The 15,102-nt window shown below is 41.7% G+C and overlaps 1 protein-coding gene across 5 annotated transcripts in view; it reads left to right on the plus strand.

Annotated features, from left to right (window-relative positions):
- Positions 1-15,102, plus strand: part of LOC115575431 (protein shisa-8) — a 111,125-nt gene that overhangs the window by 81,087 nt on the left and 14,936 nt on the right. For all 5 annotated transcript variants that reach the window (XM_030407497.1, XM_030407499.1, XM_030407498.1 and 2 more), the window contains one exon: positions 13,200-13,316. In XM_030407497.1, coding sequence (XP_030263357.1) covers positions 13,200-13,316 — 117 coding nt within the window. The remainder of the gene's footprint in view (positions 1-13,199; positions 13,317-15,102) is intronic.

Raw genomic sequence — 15,102 nt, forward strand, 5'->3', positions numbered from 1 at the left:
TGCCTGGCCGGTTAGCCTTTTCAGACTAAGGTAAGCTCATTTTGGTTATGGTTGCACTCAAGTGGTACGCCTTAATTTGTTTTGGAAGAATGGCTGTGGAGTGAGTGAGGAGGACGGATTTTTTAGGTTTGATATTTTAAAAATCACTCCAGGTTCTAGTGATATGGGTAAAAAAGATGATAAAGATCATTTGCAAACCTGGTAAAAACAACTGATTTCTAAACAAAATCAGTCAAATCATGTGACACAACTGCTGTGATAGCACACTATGAGCTCGAACTGTGAGATTATTGTGTTGGTCAACACTGTCTCACTCACTCACTGTTAATGTAATTACAGCAACTTTCCTGAGAAGTAAATCTACCGCCATTTGAATAAGGACCAGCATGTATGACTGAGAGCAGTCTGACCCTCTTGTAGCGAGCCTTTGAGTGGAGTTTCAGAGATTTGTGAGTGTAAGGTGAAGCCCCGGGGGCTGCCTGGCCTCTGTGATGAAAGGGCATGTTTAACACTCAGAATGGCTCAATAATTCACCAGTTCTCTAAGCACAGGAGGAAGGAGTTGTACCTGTATGCAATACCCGCTGCTAACGACACGCACACATACGTACTCGCGCAAACAAAAACACGCACAAACCCAGGTTATTATTAATTCATTAGTTCTGTAGGTAGAGCAGATTGCAGCCCTGCCTGACTGAATATTTGTAGCCTTCACTGAGATTTATAAAGGTGACTACCTGCTAGAAGGTGAAATGGCACAAGGAGAGGTCTTGTGTAGAAAGAAGGGAATTTTTGGGAATGTGTATCTGTTGAGATGAGAGGTCCACCCCATTTAGATATATGAGAGGGACAAAATAATAGAAACACCTTTGTACTCGAGTAAACAGTAAAACCTCAATAATGAACAAAAAGATGTTCTTTTTTTTTCTTTTGACATTTGTTAGTTTCACCTCTAAGATGGTGATAAACGTCCAGTAATGTACACTGATAGTGTTCGTGACAGGCGGCGCAGCAAACTTCATTCACGCGAGCTCTCTAAATGAGTGATGGAAGCGCGTGAGTTACGGGGCTTTTCACTGGCACCGTTGGCCGAGTCAGACCTCAGCAAGATGGTCTGCTTTCCCATTATTGGTTTAGCCCCACCGAGTCGAGCCGAGTCACGCCTCCATCTCCCTTCTCCGGAGTAAGGGCGCATCGTGACCGTGACGAATCGCCAGCTCAGCCCGGCCATAGCAACCCTTTCTGTGCAGGGCTCCGGAGAGAAAGGCGCTTTTTGAAAGTCTTTGTGTGCTCAGCTCTCTGTGCTTTTGTAGCTCCTAAATGAATCTCTGAGGGTTGGAGTTCAGTTTCTCTCCCGAGACCCTGTGTGTTCTTTCAGATTTCTGCTTTATTTTACTGTTTGATCATGTTTGATCACTTTCAGCTGGTTCTCGTGCAAGTTACTGCTGATGAAACGCAACATTTCCTCATTTTGCTGCTTTATACAAAAAACCACTAACTTTCAAAGGTGCATTATGTAGTTTTGGGGCAGACATTTTAATGTGAAGAGAAAGATATGGATTGATTTTTGTTGAGTTTAAACAAACTTAAAAAACAGACTTTCTTTGTTTTCATGACTGAATAAACAAACTGACCTTAAAGGACAACACCGTTTGTTTCGCTCTGTTTATATGTGACGGACCCTGCCACCTCTTGAGCATCAAACAGTGTTCTGGATACCCTATTTTCCAGCTCGTTTATTCAGTTTGTATTATTAGCTTGTAACATTGAAATTCTGAGTTTGAATTACAGAGTCCCCCTTTGTATAGCTTACAAGGGACTTTTACGATGAAGAGGAAGGAAATGAAACTGAGAATTAGCGGAGTGTCGTTAGCAGCTATTCTTTGATAATGCTGAAGACTAGCCTCAAGATAAGCTTGTTTTCAGTAAAAAGACGCCGACGTGCCGAGTCAAAGGGAATCAAACAAAGCCTGCACATGTGTATGGAAAAGCCCCGGTGGCACGTTGTCAATTTGCAAGTCAAGTTCAACAAAAGGACCTTCATGAGCAAATCCACCGATATGCCTCTTCAAAGGGCCTAAATGAACGGATTGTGTTACAAATGACCAGGTCAAACAAGGTCACATCAAGAATTCATGACTCGCAAATGTGACTCTGAGGCCCAAAGAAGACAAAGGTTGCTGATCTGTCGTCAATCAGCCGAGGGACACAGATGACCCCCGCTTGACCTCTGCCGTGCGCCGAACCCCCTCGATTCTGCAGCCCGGAGCGAGTGTTGTGAAATTTCCTCATGAAAGATTAATTCTGGCAAATGAGCTCGATGCATGAGACCCAGATTGAGTCCTGTTGCGTAACGAGGGTTTTCTTTTTACCTCTCCAAATTTTTCTGCAGCTGCTGGGGGGGGGGGGGGGGGGGAGAGAGAGATGGAGAGGATTATGCAACACACACACATACACACTTGATTTCGCACACACGATATGCACACGTATCACGACGGGGTTGCACATGGAAAACAACGTCGGTAAACGTCTGTGGGTTGGCGAGCGGGTTTTTCGATGACTGTGCAGTACAATTACCTCCTTTGAATAATTGAATCCTCAGAAGTTAAGAAGCGGCGGCCAGGGGCTTGCTTTGTTGTTCCTTGAAGAACAATTACAGGGAGAACATGGGGGAGAGGGGTGGGGGGGGGGTGGGGGGGGTGAGTCATGGTGACTTTGAGAGGAGGGGGGGGGGCAACGGGATTTCAGATGGCTGTCAGAGTTAGAGACGTTCTTTGTAGATAATGAAAAAAGAAATAATGGAATGAAGGGGACGCACCCGCACTGTTTGCTCCGGCGTTACATAACACGCCCGTGCGCCGCCTCGTCCACGCGCGCACGCCGACGGGCACTAATTATCACGCGGGCAAACACAACACTATCACTGCCGCTCCAAAAAGGTCTCCACGTGTTTGATTGCCGTGTTTGCGTGTGTAAACAAACATCCTTTTCTCCTGTATTCACTCATCGCTGCACAATCTGTTTTTATAAAACCGTGGCTGACAGATTAACCAGCCGAACGGGATACATGAAATTTAGATGAACGCTGATCTAATTTGGCATTTATTGTTTTGGAGAGACGGGAGGAGACAAACAGAGAGGAAAAAAACATGAAATCAAACGATGATAACGAAGAGGTAAAACAAGAGTATCCTCCCAGGATTTGTCCGATTAAGTCAAAGGAATGAGGGGTTGGGTCTCGACACTGTCCATGGTGCTGAAAAGAACCATGTGAGCTCAGCCGGACACTTGACAGCTCTGTCCGTGGTGCTGATCAACACCTGAAATGCATTCTGGGAGAGACGAAAACACAACAGGGACCTTTTCGGCTCGCTCCTGTCCTCTCTCTCTCTCTCTCTCTCTCTCTCTCTCTCTCTCTCTCTCTTATCTGTCTCCCATCTGTTCGTCCATCTCTACCTCTCCCCTGTCTTTCCTCTTCCACGGCACAGATCAAGACCACAGAATTCTGAGTCTTTGGATGTGTTTCTTCCTTCGCTTTGTGATAAATGTGCTTATTGTCGCACCAATCAAAATCTTGTTGTATTAACGATGGATGTAATGGCGCTGTGGCATCTTTCACCTCATTGTTAGCGAGTTTAATCCAAATTAAATACCTGCTCAGAGGCAAACTGCAGACAGACAGCATTAGAGCAAAAGAGTCAGATATTTTCTTCAAGAGTTAAAGGAGCATGAATAATATACATGCATCAGGTGGCCAGAAAGACTCCAAATAAATGTTGAATGCTGTGTCTGCTCGTGTGGACTGGATTACATAAACATTGTGACCTTGTTAGTTTTAAGGTCATCATTAAATGTTAAATGAGTTTCCTCTCAGAGTTTTGTTTTTAATTGTGTCCTGGCTACATGGTGACTGTTATTACATGGCTTTATGATCTCTCAGTTACCTTCAACCAGGGTTTGGTAATCCAGATTACATGCTATTTAGGTAATCAGATTACATAAATAATTGACCCAGATTACATACATTACATTCAAAGAAAAAGGTGTAGTAGATTACAGTTAGATTGTCGAAGATTATTTGATTCCATTTTTGATTTACTTCTTCAATATTCTTTTATCATGATAAGAAATGTTTATGTCCATTGTGTAGGATTTAATAGTATGTAGGGGTGAGGCTGCAGACTGCAACCAACTGAACACACCTCGTCTCAGCCCTAACCTACAGCAGCCACTCAAAAAACAACAGAGTTGAAGGCTCTCCCTGGAGCCAGTGTTTGGCTTGTCCACTCTGGGCTACTGTAAGAACACGGCGGTTCATTACAGTGGACTCTGTGAAAGAGGATTCACTTCCTCTGAATGTAGAAAAGGCTCATATCATTATTAAAAATGCATTGATTTGTATTGTCAGGTGATTATTCACTGATGAAAACATATTTGATGAATGTTATCTTCCATTTCTGCCAACAGATCCTCCGTAAACCCTACAAACTGAACATTACACTCGTGAATAGCATATTGCTATTTATGTGCGGGTAATTGAACATTTTACCTACAGAAATGTAAAGTTTTTAAGTTTGTTCAACATGTGAGTGGTTTGCAGAAATGCATATTCCCCAAATGCATTCTGAGTTTGCTTTATCTACATTTGCCTTCGTTCCTTTCTTACTCACGTCCTTCCTTCACTGACTGTCACCGCCACCTTTATCAGTTTGTTCTCCTCCACTACTGCGCTCAATAGGCCTTCCCCGACTATCTATTCAATACAAGTCCTTAAAAGTAAAAATCACTGTCCATCCCTGTGTCCAGTGTGTCTATTTCACTCCCCCTATGTTTATTTCCAGTCCAGTGTGTGTGTGTGTGTGTGTGTGTGTGTGTGTGCGTGCATGTATAGCGGTCCACTGCGTTATGTAAAGTGCTGAGCAGGCCGGCAGTCAGTGCAATTGTTCAATGTGTGGGCTAAAGGCAGAAAGTAATGGTGTTATCCTGGGATAAGCCCTCGTTTACCCTGCAAATAGAGTGTATGAGGGACGGGCTTGGGGGGTGGGGGTGGGGGTTGGGTGACAGAGAGACTTCCTCTTCGGAATCAGTGTACTGAAATGACTCCATCTACTCCATTTAACACACACAAACAAGAGCGGGGCCAAAGAAAGCAAGTAGGAGGCGGGCATGGAACGAGTGGGCGCCGCTACTCTTTCTAGTCATTTCATCACTCGCTTCTTGTGCCCGTTCGCGTTACAAAAATTCTGGCGATTCTGCCGCCAAAGACAGCCGGCAACACAACAAGGCAACATGTATTACTCTGCTGCGTGAAAAATATTGTAATCCAGACGTATGAAAACTTCTGTGCTTTTGTCTCAAAGCGCCAACAAGCAAAACTACTGTGAGATACTGTGTCGCCAAGATTCAAATACACTTTTCATGCTCATCTGCAATGATAGAGAGAAGGTGAGAAAGGTGGATGAGTGCTCCCCAAAACTTTCCTTTTTTGTAAAACAACTAGATGGGGCTGTATTACCTGAGAGAGAATGAAAGCGTGAGATGAAAAAGAGTTACAGGAAGAAGCAGGTGACTGGGGTACGTGACGAGAAAAACTTAGACTAACTGGGTGACGCGGGGAAAAAGAGACGGAGGTGAAGATGAAGATGAAAAAGACACGTGGAGGGAGAACAGTGAGAGGAAGGGAAGAGCACTCGGCGGAGCGGCATCTGCTCATACTCTGCGGATATGTTTGCATGATTCAGAGGGACCGCAGCACGACACAGTGCGCTACACAACGCCTCGAACAAGTGGTGGCGTGTGTGTTTTTTCCAGCGCAGATATTAATGAGGGAGGCCCATATGTCACACACTGGAAGCTTTAACACGCAAAGAGCATGCCGTTACCAACACCCTCCTGCTTCAGGATGCTGCTTTACATTTTGTAGCGCAGCAGCGAAAACAAAAAGCAGTTTGACGTCAGGGATGTCAACGGTTCGCTGTGAATGGGTTTATCCAGTTTCACATGTCGGTCTATAGTTTCATTTGCATACAGACGCACACCGTCTGCCACCAGCTTTGTAAGGGCAGTCTCAGGTTAAAGCTCAAATATGTAAGAAAGCAGATTGTTGAGTCTCATTCCCAACTCATCAAAGCTCAATGTTGAAGACTTTTTCAGAAGGGCAGGTGTAAGTTATAAAACGTGTGATGCAACTCGTCAGTGTCTGAGGATGTCCGTGGGGGAGAGAGCGTGGTGTACCGGTCCGAGGAGATATGCTGCCAATCAGAGTGGTAAAGGCCAAGAGAATCAAAGAGTTGGTTCTGCAACATCACCTTGAGCCCGACTATGTTCTGACATTGAGAGCTACCGCGACTAAATATATGGAGGGACACTCTCAGAAGAAGAAAGAAGAGCTAAAAGTCAGGCTAGCAAGCGGGCAAGCTAGTGTTCGCTCTAACAAGCGACTTTTGGACTTAAAGGGGCACTGTGTAGTTCAGGAGAAGAAAATCAAACTTAGTATTTTAACATTTACAATATTAATGAGGTAATAATATGAACTCAGAAATATTTATTTTATCCCGTAACTGAATAAACAAGCTTTTCTCAGAGGTAAATAAGGTCCCCGGAAAGCTGTTTGAAGCTAGAAAGGTGGCAGGGTCCGCCACATATAAACAAAGTAAAGTTGTCCTTTAAGGTCAATTTGTTCATTCAGTTTATTCATATATGAAAACCTACATAGTGCACCTTTAGAAGTCATTTGTTTTACTACAAATTATAGACCACTGTAATGTATGAATCCATGAGCTTTGATGGGACTGGTAAACAGATTTTATTATCATTGCACAGAGCAGAGCTAGCTGTCTGGGTCGTTGCTTCTTTGTATTTACTGTACAAACATTTGCTATCTTGCCGGGAGTTAGATGAGAATATGTATGCCATTTTTTATTTTTATTTTGCCTGAACAAGCTCAATAAACACAGTCTTTGTTTTCATGACTCAATAAACAAACAATTTGGTTTACTTTGTTTTTATGTGGCGGACCCTGCCACCTTTCTCGCTTCAAACAGTGTTTTGCGACCTTGTTTTCCTTTGAGAACAGCTTGTTTATTCAGTTATGGAAAAAATAAATATTTCAGTGTTTGTATCATTAACTCATTAATATTGTAAATGTTAAAATTCTGAGTTTGAATTTCATCTCCAAAACTATGCAGTGCCCCTTTAAGTGCCGGGATGATGCTGGTTACATGCAGTGACTGAGGACACATGTATGATCTTGTAGCTTCTGCTTTAATAATTTCTTTTGCACTTCGGACAGTGTCCTAAACAGCTGGAACATGTATTCTTTATTACACCACAGGCTCATATAAAAAAAAAAAAAATACTTATTGTACTAATTGTCTTTGTACTGTATTGTCTTGACAAGTTTCCATTCTATACCATAAAGTAAACTTCTCCCTCTCCTCCTCTGACCTCCTCTCAGTCCTTGTTGTTATTTTTTCCTCTCAAACCGACACATGAAACGAAGTGACATATACGCCACTTGGCTTTTCATGCTCCGTGCTCTGCAGTGCGCCCATTTCAGTGTGCACGGCTCGCAGGACTCCGACGTTCACCCCCGCTACTTTTATGCGCTATGCATTAAACAACACAGGACCCTCCTGTCTTTCCGCGGCCCACGACACTCTCTCCTCCTCGCGCCTATTTTCCTTTCTTCCCCTTTTTCCATCTCTCCATCCCTCTCTCTCTGTGTGTGTGACAGCAGTCATGTCAGAGTAAGGCTGGCTGAAGCACTTGCAGCAGTCTGCCTCTTTGATGTTGAGCCCTGCTGAATTAGGCCATCACCCAGTGGTGCTCTGCTGCTTGCCTGCCTGCACACACACCAGTCACACACACACACTACGCATGCAAGCACACACATACAAACAAAAACAAATGTTTGCCGGCCGGAAAGCATCCACAACATACATGGCGGTCGCACACACACACCTTAAATATTATACATTTCCTATTCTCACCCACATAGTATCCATCTCACACACACACACACACTGTGAATTACAATCATATACTTTAAGTCCTCATTTCTTTCTCCGCTTCTCTTTAATAAACATAACTTTGAATTCTTATGAGTGCTTCTCCTCCGAGGCCGCTATACTATAGCACATCAAAGGACACGCACACACTCATGAATGCACACACACACCGGGAAAATGTAGGACATTCAGAGAGAATTTATTCAAGAATACAGAATACAGGCAAGAATGTATTCCCTTTCAATCTGCTCTCACTCCCGCTCGCACAATACGGTCGTATGAATAGCGGCAAAGTGGCTAAGGCAGGAAGCCTTCTGAATTACACATAAAAACAGGCTGGTGACCTGACATTTCATAAAATGAAAATGATGTCTCCAAATGGAAATACTGTATATACTCTGTTCACAGAGAGAAACTCAATTCTTTTTTTTTGCCAAAAGAGGAGACAATTGTGATATCACAAGTTCAGTTCCCAATTCATACGCAAAAGTATTGAGTGGAGGGTGCTGTGTTGTAAGGAAAGGTTCCACTTAATCAAATCCAAATCGTTCGCTGAACATTGAAGATGCAGCGATGAAACACTCATCGTGACAATGGATACATAAAGAGAAAGCACATTACCAGACTCTGCAGCAGTCCTTCTCAGCTCAGTGTAGCATTTTAGCTTCTTTTAGCTTGTTGTTGACATTTTCTGGCCACTAGTTTAATGTTTTGGTTCAGTAGTATATATTTGGTAGTGTTCCCAGTGAGGTTTAAACATGCATTATGTCTAAGACTAGCTGGTTAGCTTCGCAATCAAATGTTGATCATTTTATGTCGTGTTTTAAATGTTCTCAGGCAAAATTCTTACATACCCTTCGCAAAAAGTAGTTTATTTAAGTGTACTACAAGTATATTTTATACTAAAACTGAGGCATTATACTTGAAGTGTACTTTTTATATACTACATTTTATATACTTAAGAAAAGTATAGTGAAGTATACTTGGCTTATACTGAAAAGTATAAAGAATAGACTAAGACTAAGTACATTAATACTTAAACTTATACTTTAATACTAAAGCTTATATTTGTACTTTAGTATACTGTGGACTGTGGCGCAAAGACTCTTGGGTATTCTGTTGTTGTTAGTGTAATTATGGTTCCTGAATGTGTTTGTGAATAAGATGATGTGTAAGACGGTTGCGGGTTAATTCACATCCTTGTTCTGTGGTTAAATTGTGTCGAATTAACAAAGATGATAAAAATGTTGGCACCGTGAGTGAAGGGGTGTTTTCTGGGAGAGACTTCCCGTCCGTTAAGCAATGGGCTTGTATGATAATAAATGATGAATCTCTTGCTGGGGAGATACATTACAAGTGCTGGTACTTACAATATCTTGATGTAAGTACAGAAAAAGGTTGAGTCATTGAGTTGTGCTTACATTTAATTTAGCCGTATAAAAATGTTTTTCACTACACACATTTGCTTTGAGGTATTGCCCCTCAACTTACATGTTAATAAACTAAAATGTGGACTAGAAGTATATACTTAGTACACTAGTAGTATATAGATGAGTGTACTTGATGTATACTTGAAAGTGTACTTCTGTAAACTTATAATGTCCTCATAAAGTATACTTAAAGTATACTTTTATAAACTTGAAATGTTCCAATTTAGTCCGAAGAAGTATTAGATTAGTATACTTTCTAGTATGCTACAAGTACATGGTCCATAGTATACTACCTATACTTATACTTATACTCAAGCATAAAATGAACTTCAAGTATACTACTTTTTGCTAAGGGTACTGCAACTTTACGACTGCAGTCACCAGCTGTTTTCCGTGAAAATGCTCTAAAAACCCACCAAATGCTCCAGAACCTGCTCAGGACCCAGAAGTCAAGTTACCAACTAGCTGGTGAACAGTGTGGAGTAATTAGCCCGTGGCTAAACTTGGGGATGCCAAGTTTTTGTTTACTGAACTAAACCATGATGTTAACTGAGTATGGCGAGCACACCATCATCTGTATCCTTATCTGTTCAACCAACCAAATTGTCTGTGTCCGCCTCCATCAAAAATAGACTTGCCATCAGCTCTGTTGGCTGTGTTGCGTCCGTATCACGGCGCAGAGAGGGTCCTGTGGAATCTGGGGGTTAGAAAAAGATCCTTTCTGATTTTATTGTCCATAAAAGTAAATGGGTGTTTTGTAGACCTAATTTGGCAGCGCTGCGTCTGTAGCGGCCTTCATACCCTCCTGTATCGTTGATGGTAAACGGATATTTCACTTTTGCGCTGCGGTCGTGTTCATGTTGCTTTTTGATTTACCTCACTTTTTTTTTGTTTTTTCAAGTACAGAAATGAGAAATAACCCAAAAGATCTCTTCCGTGGCTCATTAGCATGGTTGTTATTAATATTGCCGAAGCAGGTTGTACAAGACAAGAATAAATGAGGTGAAGAATAAAATGATAAAAATATATGGTGTACACATTACTCCTGTATTCACTCTCTGTCTCTCTGTCACTGTCTCTCTCCGTGCTCTCTGGTGGCCAGGAACAGCCCTGTGGTCAAACTGGAGACCAGCCAGAGATCTTTCCATCAATTAGTTGATTTTTTCCCCTCCTGTCTATCTCGGCCTTCTACTCTCTATCTTTCTGTTCTTCACTCCATCCCTCTCTCCCTCTCTCATTATTTCCACTGTTGTTGACTTGCTGGAAGAACGCTTGAGAACATGGCATCAGAATGTAGGACACTTAAAGAGCAAAAGCCACTTCTTCAAATGTTGTTATGAAGTAATCGCTCGAAAGATTAAAAAAACAAAAAAAACCCCACTTTATTGAGCGCTCGCAGGCATCTTTTAACGTGATGTTTTCGTTTGTTTTGTCTGGTTGGCTTATAGAAGCTCGTGCACCTTTAAACTTGGGTTTCTGGAGCCTCGGAAGAGTGAGTGAGGGGAGCAGGTGGCACCGGCGCATCGCACAAGACGACAACAACCTCACTATTTTAACAACACACACAAGCAGCTACACGGGCACAACATCACAACGTCACAACATCGCCCCCCACCCCCCGCCACACACAGCGTGTCATCACTGCATATCAATTACACGGGGAAGTGAAGATCTATTTCTAATTCAATCAGTCAGCGCTGGTTTCACATCCCCTCGCTCTCCAGCTTTCTCCCTGCCTCTCCCGCTCCCTCCGCCTCGCTCTCCCCTTCACCCCTCGCTTCATTCGCACTGATGCGTCTCAGGCATCGTGGGGCTGGTGGACGCGGGTGTCAGGTTTGTGTGTCAGTTTATGCATGTGTGTTGGAGAGACTGTGTGTGTGTGTGTGTGTGTGTGTGTGTGTGTGTGTGTGTGTGTGTAGTTCTAACCCTGTGGGTAACAGTTTAAGTTTTAGACTTTCAGAGAGTCTACATTTTTGAGGAGTAATCCTGGCCTGACCTTGTTTCCTACGCGGGCCAGGAGGGTTTTACAGTTCAAGATACTGAGTGGGATATTTTCAAAACACTTCTAACAACTTCTGCATTAATCCATTTTGCAGCAGTTGGCATCCTAAATCCAATTTTCACTCTCCTTTTAGCTCCGTTTTTGGTCTCCACCAACTCACGAGAAAACTGTCTGGCCCCTTAGCCGCAAAATGCTCCGCTGGGCTCACCTAGCTAGTTGCTAACTTTTTCTGTCTGTTGTATGGTGCAGGGCAGGTGGTGCACTGTGGGTATCAACAGCTTTTACTGCTGCTGGAAATAAAGTTAATGAGAGCAGTGAGACTAAACATATGAAGTTGTAAAACCAAAACAATGAGCTGAAAGGCATCAAGTATTCTATAGATGAGAGGAATAGCATTCACATATTCGCTTCAATCGCTATTGTGACTGCAGTCACGCAACAAACTTTAATTTGAGGAAGCTCTCAAAGAAGATATAGCACCTGAGGAGGGTTTGTGGTGTTGGCATGTGTGTATCAGCACAGTAATTGTTAGCAGTGTCAGGCTGCAATGGCTCAGCTGCAGCTGCATCAACATGAAATGAGGTTATATTTCAGCGGCCAATTAGCCAATGTTTGTGAAGCATGAACGAAACCATTGATGCAGTGACTTCAATATTCTTCCCAAAACAATGCGAACCAGGAATGGTGAATGAATGTGTTAAAACTTGATCTCACAATTGGTATAAGACATGATAAACTACCTTATACCTCTTGTTTTGCCAGAAAAAAAAATAATTTGATGTTGTAACACATGGTAGTTGAGGTCTGGTTGTGTTTAGGCACAAAGGAAATGTCTTGTTTTGGTTTCAAATTCAGTCTGATTCGGTCACCACAATCACAGCTGGAAGATGTCTCGACTTTTGTTGAAAACACCAGTGCTTACAAATGTTGAAACACAGGCCGAAACTGCAGTCACTGGCTCGGCAGCTCTATTCCCTCAACACTATCCCCTCTGTATCCCGATATTACAGTCAGGTCACAAAGATGCGATGTGAACATGATTTGACACATATTCTTAAAATTTCAGTCATGTAAACATAATAAATGCATCCAGGACTTGCAGAAACATTACTGCCAACACTTCATGTTTTAATGAAATGCTGAGACCCGTTATGTCCTAATTATTCACAAATGAGGGATTAATTGTGTGTCTGTATTCGTTCGAATGTAAAGAGACATAAAAACATAAACTTGTCTGTTACTTTGCCTGTCAGCTACGAGGCCTGTGTTAAACAACGATGGCCTCTGTCCCGCTCGACCTGCGCATCTAAAGCTTTATGAATACATCTGTTATTTTAAGCAGAAACATTATGTAATGGGGGGCTGATAGAAATGCGCACACAGTTATCCAACCCATAGCTAATCATTGCATCCGTTTTCACTAAATGAGCTTAAGTTGCATCTTACGTCACATTCTGGATACAGTGTACAAACATCACATCTGAAGGCCAAAAACGTAAATGTCTTCTAAAGTTGGAATGTGCCCTAAAGGGGCCATGATGTATATAAGCTGCAGAGGACTTAATTATGTGATACACTGGCTTCCTCTTGGGATTATTTCTCATAACGCTTGTTAGCGGAAACACACTTCTTCCTTGGCTGACACCTCAGAAAATGTATTTATTAAGTGCTCCATATTCAAATGTGAATTCCCTATCTGTCTCTCTGTCTCTCTCTCTCTCGCTCTCTCTGTCTCTTTGTCTGCCTCTCGCTCGCTCAGATCATAACCATCTGAACAACGCAGCCCTGTCTCCCCTGGGTCCAGCCATGGCCCTGTCTCATCCCCACAACAACCTGGGAATTGGCTTCAACAAGTACACCTCGCTAAAGGCCGTGGGTGAGTAGGATAACAGAAACACACACACACACATACACACAGTTGGACACACAAACACGCGCACACACACACACAGGCTACCTGAAGACACACATGTGGCTGGATGAACAATGAGGCCGAATGCTACAGTGTAGACACCTGAATGAGGATTATGAAAAATATACACTCAGTAAATGGGGAAGTAGGAAAATCATTCATAAGGACAACGACTTTGTTATGAATCGGACTATCAGCCGATCTCACCGAGTCATGTTTGAGTGCTGAGAACCATATGATATCAGATCCCAGCAACCAATCACAAGATAGACAGCCTACAATGATTTCAATAATTTCCCTTTCATAAATACAAATGTGCTCTACCAGTGCGTACTGGGATCCAATATTTTTTTTAAAAAGAACTACTGCAGGTGTTGGAGAGAACAGGGGAAATTTAGCAAAGTTATTTTCTTTTAAAACCTAATGTTACTCTGGACTATGGAGGATTTAACCTGCCAAAATCCAAACTAAATAAAGTTCTAAATAAATGAATGCCATCAAAATGCACCATTTAAAAATGTAATAAATAAAAACATTTAGGCATTAATTCATGGGTAAAATGTGACATCATTTGATATTTCTGTTTCAATTCCTTTCTGTATTTACTTACCTTTACATTAATTCCCCTATGTATTTACTGAGCCCCCTCCTAAAAGCTTTCAATAGCTTACTTTGGGGGACCCATTTCATGCATGCCAAAGGACCATTACAGATGTCAAATTGGTCTAAATTGTATATGTTTATCTCTTGGCTATGTATGAATAAATAAATAAACTTGAAACTAAACTTGAAATTTGAAACTTATTTAATTTGCAATTGTATTAATTAATTTAAAAATGTATCATATTTTACAATTTTTACATTTATATATGTATACACCATATATATGTATTGTCTTCTCATTTCTTTTGCTGAAATGTGTAAATAAATGATAATTGTAAACGTAACAATAAAATGAAATAGTAATCCAAATGAGAATGATAGAATGGTTGGTAAAGAGGATACAGAGGCAAACTAGAATAGCACTCAGTAGAGCATATTCCTCCCCCAAGGCCCACCATTTCCCTTTTGTACTCACTCGTGGATACCTGCCACCTAATTATGCCTGATGTTCTTCGTAAAGATCCACGCATTATTTCCTGAGAAATTTATGAAAATGTCGAAATGAGATGATAGTCCTGGATCCATCCCCTTATCCGGACTGACATCAAAAGTTTATGGGATCTATTCTGGGCTGACACCCATCCAAGTTTTGTGGAAATGCGTTCAATAGTTTTTGTGTAATCCTGCTGACAAACCAACAAACAAACGGACACAAGGGAGGAAGTAACCTGCCCGGCAGATGTAATTAAAACAGAAATATCAATTTAAGCCACATTTTATAATTAATTAATGACCACATTTATTTATTTAAATAACCATCCTTATTATTTAAAGGAATGGTACATTAAAAGGCTTGTTTACTATTACATACCACTTATTTATATCTTTATTTGTTCAGTTCCCCAAACTGGACTTCATGGTCACCAGACTACAACCCAAATCAACACCAATAGCTTCAGAGCCTTCTAGAAATTAAACCAAAGCACCCTGAATGCTTTGTCCTCACACCTTACTGACATAATGCTCGCTGTGTTGTTTTTGGATCCGTCAGTTAGAATCATAGGTGAACATAGATACGAAGTGAAAACATTGCGTAACGTTAATGGTGACTAGCTTTATGAAACATGGAAACAGGGAAGTCCCGTAT

Source organism: Sparus aurata, chromosome 23 (assembly GCF_900880675.1).
Source record: "Sparus aurata chromosome 23, fSpaAur1.1, whole genome shotgun sequence".
NCBI classification, from domain to species: Eukaryota; Metazoa; Chordata; class Actinopteri; order Spariformes; family Sparidae; genus Sparus; species Sparus aurata.